The 14712-nt window shown below is 35.9% G+C and overlaps 1 protein-coding gene across 2 annotated transcripts; it reads left to right on the top strand.

Annotated features, from left to right (window-relative positions):
- The first annotated feature begins 11 nt into the window (after positions 1-11).
- Positions 12-14712, top strand: LOC111333224 (immunoglobulin-binding protein 1). 2 transcript variants are annotated; one of them, XM_022938765.2, is made up of 12 exons: positions 12-169; positions 5099-5211; positions 5676-5760; positions 6373-6426; positions 10236-10367; positions 10651-10707; positions 11015-11084; positions 11755-11825; positions 12290-12337; positions 12536-12639; positions 12968-13071; positions 13303-14712. In XM_022938765.2, the coding sequence occupies exons 1-12, from the start codon at positions 53-55 to the stop codon at positions 13341-13343; spliced, it is 996 nt and encodes a 331-aa protein (XP_022794500.2). In that variant the 5' UTR covers positions 12-52; the 3' UTR covers positions 13344-14712. The 2 variants fall into 2 exon arrangements, with proteins under 2 accessions (XP_022794500.2, XP_088597845.1); XM_088741719.1 differs by lacking the exons at positions 10236-10367; positions 10651-10707.

The raw sequence follows: 14712 nt of genomic DNA, 5'->3' as shown, positions 1-14712 counted from the left end.
TTATGTCATGTAATTCAAGATAATCTATCCTTGTTGATGAATTGGGTTTTGAATGGCGGCCTGCCAAAGTTTCAAGACTCAGTCTCTTGAAGATATTTTTGAACAAGGGTTTGTTTTACATTGTAAAATAGGAGATGACGATGAACCAAGCTCCTCGGAGATATTTCAGGTATTTTTACTCCCATATTGAGTTTTACAGCCAGCTTCTTTATACATACTACGTATTAGTTTGGATTTTCAATTTTGCACGGAAATGAGATCATGGTAAGTATAAAGGATAAGGCTACAGTCAAAGTGACGTTGTGGTTAACTCGTGGATATACTGTGTAGAATATCATTAGATTAAACAGTAATTGTACTAATATTCAATGATCCTGTGATTCCAAGAAACAGAATTGAGCCTCTGGTGAGTAACGCAGGTTTGGGTAGCCAGTGGGCTACTAAGTGATCTGAATGATGAAAGTTAAAAATTAATGCCCCCTCTTAAAGTAGCTTTATTCATTTTGATATATTATTAGGGTAAGTTTGCTGCACAGCCACATACTTCACTATACATACAATTCTCGGATAAAATAAACAATGGTGAAAAACAGTAGATTGCCTTTGGGATTACGGCTTTGTTTTATAATAGTATGAGGCTGTGCAGATATCTTACCGTAGTTTACACTGCTATTGGTGAAGAATACATCACAGCTATTCACTGAGGTGGCTAGTGGTGGAATTTTTGTCAAAAATCAATGCCAGCCACCAACACTGAGGTAGAGAGTATACTAAAACTGCAAGATAAGAATTTATGGTGCAATTTAAACTCATTTGTTCTTGCAAGATTACAATATTTTGGGGTGTAAATTCTGTGCAAGTTGCTCGGAGATGAATAGCAAAGGCATAGTTACTAAAAGTTGGAATCACCTGAAACCACCTGAAACCATCTGAAACCACCTGAAACCATCTGAAACCATCTGAAACCATCTGAAACCACCAATGAAACCACCTGAAACCATCTGAAACCCCCAAGGAAACCATCTGAAATTACCTGAAAATATCTCGAAACAATTTAAAACAACATGAAAGCACCTAAAAAATTACGGGTAACATGAGAAAATAAGTGTTAACAATCGAGTTTATCCACAGGGAGCCCGGCTTACGGATATCGTATATAATGCTCTACAGTACAGAGTAGGCACCACAAACAGGTCTTCAAGGAAACATTTCGTTGTTCTTGTTGAAAACACACTCAATAAGCTCTACGAATGGCTGGGAGTTGCACGGGAATATGTGAATTCATTTCTTGACAAAGCACTTGCGTGACAATAACAACATGCGATCGCGAATGCAAAGAAGAAACTGTTTTAAATCGAAAGAAATACATGAAGTTTTTTCAACAGGATCATGCAAATTATATATGAAAAAGCCCTGGAAGGCCTGAAGATTTTCAAACTTCCTAAGGAAATCTTGAACATTGTGTTACTTTTTAATCAGAGACGAATTTATAGCGTGACCTAGAATTTCACTGACTTTGTTTTTGCAAAAGTGGAATATATGTGGATTTTTTGCAATATATCTTACTGCGAATGACAGAATATAGCTGATGAATGGTGGCTTTAACTTCCACTGCCTAAGTAAATTGACTAGATAGTTGAGATTTTGAGAAAAAAAAGCCTAAAGCCCAGTTTGTGGTGCCTATTCTGTACTGTAGGGCATTATATACGATATCCGTAAGCCGGGCTCCCTGTGGATAAACTCAATTGTTAACACTTATTTTCTCATGTTACCCGTAATTTTTTAGGTGCTTTCATGTTGTTTTAAATTGTTTCGAGATATTTTCAGGTAATTTCAGATGGTTTCTTTGGGGGTTTCAGATGGTTTCAGGTGGTTTCATCGGTGGTTTCAGATGGTTTCAGATGGTTTCAGGTGGTTTCAGATGGTTTCAGGTGGTTTCAGGTGGTTTCAGGTGATTCCAACTTTTAGTAACTATGATAGTAAAGGATATTCAGCATTTTGGTGACAAGTCAGAGTGCATTTTAAATGTTATCTGTAGTTTTAGTATATACTAATTTGTTTTATATCATACCAATGCAACAGAATTTGCATATAGAATACCCACACTATTTGTTGCTATGCTTTCAATGTCCTTGAGTACAAAGTTGCACAAGATCTAGCAGTGTTCTGGAAGTACTCTCATTTTTTTTTTATGTAGAAAGAGGACAACTGTGTACAAAACTCCTTAGTAGTTTATATTGTGATCAACAAATCTGAGGTATTATTTTCTGATGTATGAAAGAGAACCTTAGCAAGATAGATAGATAGATAGATAGTTTATTTAAATATACCTAGCAGCCTTGCGGCTGAATTGCGTATATTACAATAATGTAATTAAATAAATATATTATATAACGTATACAAGAATATTCAAAATTATAACAATTAAAAAATTTATGAGCTAAAACCTATCTATATTTAAAAGCTATATTTACATTATCTACATAGGTTTCTAGGAAACGGTCGTTAAAATTAACTGTTGTTGTTATATTTAATGGTGGAGGCCATCATGAAGGTGTTTTTAAAACGGTTTGTCCTCCACCGGGGGATTTCGAAACGCCTGTTACGTCTTAAATTGTGCTTTGGATGGTTGGCACAAGGCAACAAGGTACCCACAAGTATTAATGTCGCGTTCCCAGCACGGCAGACATGGGGTGCAGTGTTGACCGGGTTTGCCAGGTCAACCATAATGAAGTACAGGACGGACAGCAGACTCTTAGATACATTTATTAGACTGAATCATGTAATCAGGCTAGCTGACTTGTTACAACACTTGCGGTGAAAACTTAAAAGGAATGCACGATTTGTCTAAGCTAAGGAAATGAGCTAAACTACAAATCTTACGACAGAAAACACAATTAATAGGAACTCGACTAGTGTGACTTACATCTGACCTTGACTCTGGGGATGAGAAAACTCCAAGTTGTAAAAAAAGACTCCAGAGGACTCCTATAAAACTCCTCTTTACTTCAGGGACAACTCCTTAAAACTGAATGTTTACATGGAAAAAGGCCTAATATACTTCTATAACATAAAGGAAACTAAACTGAAACAACTCTTTGTGCAGCTAGCCAAAAAAGGATATTTTATAATCATGTAATTGAAACAAAACAAGGCTACATTTTAAGAAAACAAAAAGTCATATAATGTTCTAAAGCATTCTTTGTACGCCAATGTGACAATTAATGGCTTTTTGTTTCATCTACTTTAATTTTTTATTAGTACGGGGCATATAAAAATTTTTAGCTTTGCATCTCTGAGATACCCACTCGGATTTTAATGATTGTATTGGTAATCAATTAACCCTTTAACTCCCAGAAGTGATTAACATGTAACTTCTCCCTGTCATATCCATACACAGTGCTTTCAATAAGCACCGATGGCCGACGAAAAGCGTCGGGTACTTCGCTCAGAGAAGTCGGCTACATTTTCCCTATATTAAATAATTAAAGAAAGATTCTTTGAAAACTAAATTAAAATTCATTTTGATGGGCTTGTAGGAACTTTTTACCTCAGTTTCAAAATTAAATAATTGTCAAAAACGCTGTATTTCAGTCAATATTAACACATTTCTTTCAAGTTTTTCCAATCAAACGCTAAAGGTTTACGCAAAATTTAACTGTGTGCAAAGTATGTGATCTAATTACCTTCATTTGTTTACTGTGTTTAGGAGTTTATTGTGGCCTGATAAATCGAACCTTGAATGAAAGCTGCATTTTCTTGAATGATAACAATATTTGCATGTGCAATGGTATTACAAAAAGAACAGAACGAAAACAAATCAGATGCTCATTTAAGCGTTTATCATTTTTTTTCACTTGCATTTGAAGTCTGAGTTAAAAGCTGCAGCTAATTGATCTTATCACGGTTTCTGATGCCTGTCTGGCAGGTGTTCTGGTGGGTAGGCAGAGAAGCTTGGAATGTTTTTCAACTGCAAACTGTTTATGGGTTCGCGGTCAAAAAACAAAGACAAATGGATGATAGACTTAAAATGCAACTGGACGTTTTCCAGCACAGATACACCCCTCAAGTTTTGTCAATAAAATATTCATTTGCCTATTACCTAAGATTGCAGTGAAAGATTTTTTTAAGAATTAATGTTATATAAACGTGGATGATTTAATTCACATTGGATTGCCAAACTGAAACACTTCTAATTTCAAGACAAATGAGCAAAATCAGTTGTAAAAGAAAGTTCTCTGAAAATAGTGATTATTTGATTGATTTCAGTAGTTTTGAGTTTGCATGATGTGATTTACCAGTAGTAAGTGATTCTGTTCAGCTCCATTGTTTTTAGTGACAGTGACCTTAAATTTCCAGGAAATGCATGCAAACTTCCATTTTCAGCTTATTAGTATTGTAAAAATAAAAAAAAATGTTGCTGTTGATAGGGAGTTTTCCTTTATTTTTTGCACTCAATTTGGTCTCCAGAACTCTAGAAATGGTATTTCAGAGCTTCCAGATGTCAAAATTTTCTGGGGGGCATGCCCCCTGACCCCCTAGATTGGTACAGTCTGTTACTCTCACTAACCAGCTGCCTACTTGAAATTTTATTGAAACCCCTGCATGCATTATCCAGTTAACAGGTAGTGGAATACTCAAATTTATCAGGTAGAGGTTAATTCCATTGATTGAACACCAAATTCTCACAACCAAATTACAAGGAATTGTCTGGCAGCTAGAGGGGAGAATTCATAATCAGATCTTAGGAGTTATAGGGTTCAGGTTGATATAAAGGAAAGTTTTTGTGAGTGAGTGGTTGATGTTTATGAATTTTTTCATAATTAATTTTAGTTTTAAATTTTGAATTTTCACCAAAGGAAAGGAAAAACACAATGAGGAGAGTTTAAAAACCTTTTATAATGAAGTTTATTCATGGTATTCAAATGCCACTTATTTACTTCTGTTTTGGATGCTGGTTGCTTTGAGTTATTTTTTTTTTCTGTACAAGTTTCTCATGTGTTCTTGATGAATTACCTGATCCTTTGAATTAATTATTACTTTTTAAATTAATTAATTTTTTAATTAATTAATTTTTTAATTAATTATTACTTTTTAGAAGAAGGTCAGTACTGCTGTGGATCACTTTGTTCGTGCCACAGAAATAGTCAACAGTTTGGCTTTGTTCAGCTCAAATGAAGAGTTGTCTGAGGTTCCAACTTCTGAGTTGAGGTGAGTCTAAAATTATGAGTTCTGTATTGATATGTCTTTTCCAGTCAATCAATCAATCAATCAATCAATAATCGTTATTTATACACGATAAGTATTTACAGCGACACTTTGCTTGTGGGGTCGTGTATAGAAAGTTGAGTTATCAGGAGTCGAGAACAGTACATTTATGGCTGAGATCTGGTGGAAATGGATTATGATTTGAGTTAACATATGGTTTGAGTCGGCAAAGGTTGGATATATTGATAATCAGTAGCAGAATTAATAAAAGTATTTTGAAACCATTTATTAACCTTACAGTGTAAATTTATTGTAAATTACAACTTGGATGATTAAAATAATTATTATCAACTGAAGTCATTAATTATTTTGTAATCAATACTGGTTGTACAATCATGTAGTCCCAAGATTTCCCTGTCATTTTACTACCAGGTGTATAGTTGTATGTTTTCATTTTATTTGCTCAGATATCTATTATTGCCAGCTTTTCTTGGAGACCTGTTCCTTAGAAAGAGTGAAACTGATAGAATGACATTACTCAACATTGCAAAGGTTTGTGTGTATGAATTGTACAGTGAGTGAAAAAAATAAAACAAGAAGAAAAAGAAACTTGCTAAGAAATTCCTGTAAACCTTTAACTCCCATTATAATATCTATACATTATCCAGTGGAAAATTGACAATCAGATCTGGGGAGTTGAGGGGTTAATGGAATAGTCATTATATATAGTTTTAGTTTCATCCTCTCAAATATATGTGATAAATCTTTAATTGTTTCAAGAGTAAAATAAAATTTTCTGCTTTATACATTCCATGAAATTAAATGTAGCACTTGTGAACAACTATTGGCACCATATTACAAATGTTGTATTCAAGACATCACCACAAGCATATGATTAACATTACTGACAGATCAAAACCGACCAATCACTAATTAAGACTTGAGTTTCACAGCCATGGGTATCACAGCATAACTGAACAATCAGTTTGCACAAACCAGACACCCAATTGAAGAATATCTTCTCACTTGACTCTGATGATGACTTCCACTAAGTTTGTCCAAATGCCAGTCACTGCTACCGTCTACGGTCCTACTTGGGACTTCTCTCGTCTAGACAATCAGACTACACGACTGAACTAAACACTGTGTGTTTTCTTACCATAGGTTTACTTTATTGATTATCTGAAAAGATGTAAAAATTATGGAGTGACAGACATGGTAAGCATTTTCTGAGGTATTTTTCACAAATGCCTAACCTAATTTTTTAGATCTGAAATAGAGCTCTTAAAATTTTTAGATGACTTAAGCCAGTCAATTGTTTTCTTTTGAGTTGCTATAGAGGTTTTACACAGCAGCCATGTTGGATGGCAGGAACAATTATAGATTATTTTACGCATGGGAAAAATTTTTCTTTCTTTTGCAAACTATTTTCATTGTTCCTGCCATCCAACATGGCTGCTGTGCAAAACCTCCATACATATGTTACAGGTCAAATTTGACTTCAGTTTAATTTTGATTTACAGGGTAACCTAGGTTGATTTTTTTTAACCTAGGTTATTTATAACATACTGTTATAATTAATAAATCCAAGGTAATGCAAGCTGCTCATATAAGGGTTAGGGTTTGGGTTACGCATTCAGGTTAGTGATTACAGTTAGAGTTAGGGTTAGAGTTAGGGTGAGCTACATATTTGGGAACACAGGTAGTTGGAAAATACCAAAAGTGCAATGTGCGGGAATTAGTCGATTTATTCACAGGTCTTTCTCAAATACATTTGGAAATTGTCACTCCTTGTAGTAAGCATTCAAGTTATCTGGGATACCTGGAATTTTCACAGATACTGTCAGCTAGTTTGTAACTACTGTTGTGTATTCATTTAGTGGAGACACACACTCTTCAGTTGCTTACTATTATTCTGTCTTTATTCGTTGATCAAGTATCTTATAAGCTGGTGGAATAGTCTTACTTAGTAACAGTACTTTCACATCACTCAGTAATCTTACAGTAATGTCATTAACATTAGTACAAGTACTTTTACTGTGTTCTTAATACACCACAGCTACTTACACTTCTATGAATTTTGCACAGAAATGATTGTGCCATTACATTACTGTTCTGCAGCCTTTTTACATGTGGCAGAAAATGTTATTTCTGTACTATAGTCCAGCTGAATGTTTGTTGCTGTACATTTATTTAACCTGTTTGTTGAAATATAAGTTTAGAGCTTTCCTAACTTGGTTATGATTTCGGCATAGTCATTTCAACTTCAGTTATTTTGCCAATTAAAACATTAGGATGAAGGGGGGAAGTTTTGTCCGCTGGATCAGTTTTAATTGAGACACATTCATCAACATGAAATTGTGGACCTCTCTTTCTGCACGGTTTCATTTTGGTGTTATAGCTTAACTGTCTTTTGAATATATCTGTTTTGAGTTTCTTCCTCTGAGTGTCATATTTCTCATCATGTTTCCTTTTATTGGGATTTGAGAAATCTGTGACTGGAGTACTTTCATTGGCCAGTTGTTTTACATCTGCACTTACATGCACTTCCTTTCTAGGTAGTATTCCAAAAACTGCTTAATGGAGATTTGCCTGTTGCACTGTGATAGATACAGAATCTGAGATCAATTTCAACATGTTTTAAAATCCATCGGCCATTAAGGGTTTTATTACTGGTTTTGTCATGTGGTTGGTTACAATACATTACTGTTGATGGAGTTTACAGAGAGTAACAAAAAGTGTTATTACTTCTTGTGAAATTTCTGCATATGACTCATGAATGTAATGTTCAGTTTTGTCTCTTCCCCTATGCGCTATGGCAGAGTGAGCTTCACACAATTTCTTGAAAATATCACGCTTTGGAATAACGATCTTTCCATCTGGATTAGTAATGTTTCCATGCTGTAGGGTCCACTTTTTGTGCTTTATTGTTGCCACATCGCTTGTTGAAAGCCCTTCAATGTCTTTGAAATTCTCTGCATAAAGTGAACATTTTGCTCTATTATAGAACTCATCACTTAGATATACTGTTAAATTACTTGCTTTTCCCTTTTTGGATGATTTCATCGACTCAAATTTTTTGTAGAAGAGTTCTTCAGCTACACAACTATCCATTTTCACCACCTGTCATGCGCATGAATAAATTATACGTTTTGGCCGTGGTGAGTCTGAGACCAATAAATTGTAAGGTTGAGAAATTATCGGGTTAGTGCCAATGATTGCTTGTGTGGTCAAGTGGTTAAGGAGGAGGACTGCAAATCTGGAGATTGGAAGTTTAAATCTTCCCCCCGTGATTGGGGGGGGGGGGGGGGGTTAGTGAAGAGGGAAGTTAAGGGGGCTGGGAACAACTTAGTGTTGGGGTTGGGGGGAGTGTCAGGATGGGAGGGGTGGGTGATAAAAGTACAATCAATCAAAATTTGCTAATTCTTTTTAAGAACCTCCCAAAAAACCACGCTCCTATTTTTCATCTACACCCTAAAAATGAAAGGCCCTTTTTTCTGACCATTGATAGAAGAATAGCCTAGGTTGATTTAAAAATAAACTAGGTTGTTAAAAGTTTACCTAGGTTAAAAAAAACAACCTCAACATAAATTTGAGCCGTAACATATATGCCTATAACCCGAACAAGGTATATCCACAGTTTAATTATAACATAACCAAAGTAAAGCGCGTGCTCTGATTGGTCAATTTAGCACCCTCAATTTGCACATGGGTGTACCCTGCTGACGTGAGCAAATGCAAAGACTATTTTTCCGCGCGTGCTTGTTTTTTCTGGTCACGCAAGATTTGTTAAATAAAAGGGAACTCCTTAGCTACAATGTATCAATGTTATGTTATAAAACAAATGGTAAACACCACAGCGTACACTATTGAGTTATGGATGCACGCGGGAGGTTGCTAAGCACTCAAGAAGCTAGAGTCACTCTCAGCTATCGTCTCAAGCGACTCTTACGCTTCTTTCGTGTACGCTGTGGTGTTTACCATTTGTTAACCGTGGGGCTGCACCTATGATGACGACACTGCTTCGTGCATGGGTGGCATCCCTTGGCAAGGTACTCAGTTGATCAACCACACAGCAAAGCTGAGATGGTTGCAGAGAAGCTCCTTGCATAACACCCACCCATCCCACCCCAGGGGAGGACATCCACCACACAGTAATCTCGTGTGTGGGAAATTAACGTCTCCTACCCCTAACCCTGTGGGAAATGGGGCCTATGGTTTATTCGTCCTTATCCGAGAAGACTAGAATATCTATCCATTTCTTGATATTATAGAAAGTTAGCAAATTCTCCTCTTTAAACACAAAGGTGTGCTATAAAAGGAGCCTTAGGTCCCACTGGACCATTTGTCAATCAACTGTCATGTGATGTAGACCTCTTAGAGTCAAGTCAGCTTGATCTACAGCTACTCCAAAGCAGTGAATAGCGGGCGCATTCCTCAAAATTGTTTTGTCTTCATCACAATACAAGAATTTTTGAGATTTGTATTTCCTTTCTCCAATGGAAACTGTCTTTATTTGTGGTGGTAAATTTGAGATTGAAGTAGGTGGTTCGCACATCACCTCATGCCACCATGCTGGTGGAAGTAAACAAAAGACATCTCATTAGCTCCTTTTGTTCGTCTACCTGCATTTAAATTTGACCCGCACATGTCAACGGTGAGTGACAAATGAGCCTAGGTCTTCCCAGGGAAGACTTCCTTGTAGAGCGCGCCTTCATGTTTAAGACCATGAGTATTGGTCTGGCTGGGGCTCGAACCCTCGACCTCCTGCACAACACAATCCGGCACTGTAACTAATAACCAGGAGGCAGGAGTTGCTATATGTCTTTAAATTAGGTTTTTGACGAAACTGAAAAAAAAGTTCACTCTATTGTGGCACGAACCCTTTTATACTTTCCTCTGAACAAGACAGTAAACTTCCTTGTCCTTCTTTTCAAGAAAACTAGTGAGCCTGTGGTTATGTGAGCCTGTTCTCTTCAGTTTTAACATGTGCAATTGTATTAACCCATGTGCTTACACTGTGTAAGGACCTCTCCAGATATTTTGAAGAATCAGATGAACCACAAGTGGGACAAAAAAGTATTCATCAAATGGCAAACAGTCGTCAAGAAAAAATAGCAAGATATAAAGAACAAAAGGAGCAAGAAAAAAGGATAAAGGTTAAGAGTTCAAAGTATATAGGCTAGTAGTGAAACGGTAATTTTTTTGTGTAGTACTGTTACATTTAATTCTGGGGAAACTACCAAATTCCCTAACTAGAGAAGACACCTTTGGTATTTACTCTCAAATTAAAATATTACTAAAATTTACATTTGTCATAAAGTGGAAAAAAAAGGTGGCAGTTATGGGGATGGGTGTCTCCTCTTTTGTGATGCAAAGAAACTTTTAAGATTTCCAAGTTGCAGAATGATGTAAATTATAATTGGTAATCAATGTTTGCAGGAACTGAGGAATATCCTTGGTGAGTCATCTCCACCTATAGCTGATGAAGATACTCAGGTGCTTGAATGTGCAATGTATGGTGTACTCAACAAGTTTTAAACATTTAATTTAAATTACTTGATTTTAATAATTCTCCTGAGTAGCTGTCATGCCTAGAGCTACTTGAAATTTGATTGAGGGGCTTAAGTCATTAATAATTATAAATCATTCTTGATTAGCCTTTTTAGTCCTAATTTTTGTTCGATAAGGAGATTTTACATAATCACATCTGATAGTTAGGGGATTTAAACTGCACTGTAACATTATTTTATTTATTTTTTAAATTTTTTTATTTAATTTGAATGTGTTTTTTTTCATTTTACAGAGAAGTTATTATGTTCTGCTCTTAAAGTTTTGGATTAACAAAGTTGTGGACCATTTAGCAAGTCTTCAAAGTAAGTCCTTTGATTTGCAAATACAAAAACACAGAGCTCAAACAAACACCTTGGGCAGTGAATGGCAGTTTGCATTCCAAAGTTAAGCATTCTTTCAAAAGTATCTGGGTCTCATTACAGTATTATTTCCTACACCACTTATTTTAATAGCTGCAATGTATTTGTTGACATACTTTTTGGTGAAAATGCAGCCAAAGAGCTGGTTTTTCTTTCTGTTTGTCATTCATAATTATATCTAAAAAAAAAAAAACATATGTGCCTTGGTTCTCTTTAAAATTGTCACACATAATTATTAAAATGAAGTAGTGTATTTGCATACCACAAGTCATTCACTTCACTGTTCTGTGGTAGTTTCCAGACAGAGGATGTGGAGGTTTGAATATGTTTCAGATGAGGGAGAACTACTAACTCTTTGATTATATAAAATGTGCACTTAATTTTGACCAACACTCAAGTTTAATTAAATGCATGACTTTGTGTAAGTAACCAGAAATTACAATTAAATATGTATGACCTTCACCAGTGCATGCCTGCCAAATAGAAGTTTCCATTTCATACAGGTTTGTTTGTTTTTGTGGAAAAAAAGTAGCACTTGTTGAGGTTGGGATGTGCTTGTTGCTGTTGGTATTCTATTTCCAATATTTCCTTTGTACTTCTTTGAAATTTACAGGTGAAATGGAGATCTTGAAACACATGCAGACACTAAAAGGCAGAGAAGATGATAGACCTGCAACCACGAAGGTTTGTATGCCACTGTTGCTCCCTTGATTAACCTTAAGTGGAAAAACTGAATTAGGCTGTTCATCTTACATGGCTGGGAATTAGATGGAAGGGATCACATTTAGTTTGTCGTAAAACTTCCTCCCATTTCCTGTTGTTGTGCTGTTTGATGAATTAAAGTAAACGGTGTCTTCATCTCTTGCCCAGCCTTTTTTATGCATTAGTTTCATTCCAGGTTGTGACACGTTGGTTGTCTGTTAGATATTGCTAGCCTCCAGCTGTTGGAGGGAAGCTGTTCTTCCAAATGAATGTGACTATATCATTATTAAAAGTGCAAAACTTTAAGCACCCTCAATAAAAATTAATCATACCATGCACATATTAACTATAACTTTAGCATAGCTCTTCAGTGTTCTGTGGGAAGAGAACATCTCACTTCATTCTCATTGCTACAAATGGAGCTGCATCAAATAATTTTATTTTAGCCTCAACAGAGCTTTAAACCAATTCTGATAACAAGGGAAATGATTAAGGTTAGTATTTTTGTTACTAACTATAAGGCCACTTGTGTATTCTTGGCAAAGCATGAAAAGAGTACAAGTGATGTCAGACCAGTCATACATGTTCTTGCTTGATTTAAAAGTGGTGTCATCCCAGAAGCCTGTGTTACAAATTTCTGTCAGACCTTGTACTTAGAATTTAGTGCTAATGAATGCTTGATTTACCTTCAGAACAAAGTATTTGGGGCAGGATACCCAAGTGTTCCCACCATGACACAGGAGGAATTTCTAGAAAAAGAAATTCTTGAAGGAAAAGTTGTTCTAAATTACAAAGAGTGAGTCATGTCTTTTGTTTGTGATTTATTAGAATGAATTTCCAGAGAAAGTTCTCATAGATTTCATGCTGTAAGCCTCAAGGCTGAGATTTGCATTATTATGTTTCTCTAGCTCCCTTCAAGTTAGTGAAGTTCTCTAACATCATAAAAATTGTATGGTATGCTGTAAGGAGAATTAACAATGAGAACTTGGGAGTGACAAAGGGTTATGAGTAATCTTTTGATGTCTGCCCTTAGATTTGAACATTCTTATTTGTTTGCTTTGTTAATGTTGGTTGTTTCTGGGAACATTCATCTAAAGTTGAAATCTTATTTTTGTGTGGCCCAGGGACCAAATGAAGGATAAGGGCAAAACAAGTGATGAGGATTCTGACAGTGAAAATGACCCTGTTAAACTTCAGAAGAAAAGAGACTGGGATGAGTGGAAAGATGGTGAGTCTGTTGACTACTTAGCAACTTGAAGTTGCAAGCTAATTTGAAGCTGAAAACCTGGTTTCTTTCCTCATAAAACATGGAAAAAAAAATACTTTCCTTGGTATAAATAGTAAGACTTTTAGAGGAATCACAGGAAAGATGTGATTCAGCTATTGAAAGGTGAACTACTACTTAACTTGTTATTTTTTATTTGACTTAATTTTATTATAACTGGTACATATTTTTCAGACCACCGCCGTGGATGGGGTAACAGGGAGAATATGGGATGAGGTGATGGTGATGGAGGAAAGCAGAGGATTTGCTTTAACTGACCATACTGATGCCTACTCCTCAGTATGGTTTCCTTGAGCAAGTAGTGAGGTGTAGCACCTGCTTAAAAGTAAGATCTATTGGACAAAGCAAATGAAACCTTCTCAACAGGAAGGTGGACTGCATTTAACTGAATCAGCCCAAGATAGAGAAGTAAGCACCAAGTTGTGTGATTATCCACAAGGAAAGCCATGCACACTTTAATTCAAAAGATGAACAGCAACAACCAAGGACTCAAGGAAAATTGTTGCTATGTTGTTGAAACTAAAAGATGCAGCCTTTAATTTATTATCAGTAGCCAAATTTTTCAAATAAGGAAATCCACTCAAGCTACTGATGTGATCTTGACCAAATGAACAACATAATCTACAGACACATCAGCCTCTTTTGAAATGGATTTTAGAAGTTCCAGCAACATAAAATGATTCATTCTCAAAATGAACATTCCTTTGCAAAGCTATTTTACTCTTCATAAATACTACTTCTCTTCAAATACAACCAATCTACCTCAGTTTAATTTTTCAATTGTCATACGGCAAAACCAATCTACTGCATGTTTGTTCTGTTACAAATTAAAAGTGATGTGAAATGTGGCAACACCAAAACCCTAGCACACAAGCCTTAGGTGAGTGGGTCAGGCATGTTCACTTCCTATGATGTATAAGGTGGGCCCACCTAGAGGTACATGCTGCAGAGACATAGTGCTGCTACATGTTATTGGGACCTTCTTGTAATTATGCTGCCTGAGTGTTACTAAGACAAGAATCAGGAACAGAACAGAAAAAATTGTAGTAGGGACATGTCTGTGTTAAATGTATTAGGGGAATTAGTCCAGCTTTGTCGCTGCTGTGTGTGGCTCTAAACTAACCTTGCAACATGTTCCCTACAGAAAAATAACTTGGAAAGTATCACAATTGTGGTATAGGCAGTGCTCAGATGATCAAGATTTGTAACAAAATATTTTTTGATTTGCTGAGCTCAGTTTTTGTCTTTGTTAATTCACTCAGACAATCAGAGTGACATTTTTGGAGTTACCTCCAGAGGTATGCAGACAATGTAGCTTGAATGGGTGTTGGTTATGCATCCCTTCCCAAGCCTTAAAAGTATGTGTTCCCCTAAAGGTTAGGGTATTACAGCTGTAGACAACTCAGGAGAGAAAATGTGTATAGAGTTTGACCATTATGTTGTTTTGAAAATCCCACATGGTTTTCTATAGTATTATTGAAATATTGTATTACTCCCTTTAACTCAAACAAGAGGCAAAGAAGTTGCAAAATATCTGTTGTAGTGTAAAAGGAATTTCAAATAAACCAAACCAGTTTGATTGTA

Source organism: Stylophora pistillata, chromosome 12 (genome assembly GCF_964205215.1).
Source record: "Stylophora pistillata chromosome 12, jaStyPist1.2, whole genome shotgun sequence".
Taxonomy (NCBI): Eukaryota; Metazoa; Cnidaria; class Anthozoa; order Scleractinia; family Pocilloporidae; genus Stylophora; species Stylophora pistillata.
The sequence above is the reverse complement of the archived record's forward strand: the minus strand, read 5'-3'. Positions and strand labels throughout refer to the sequence as shown.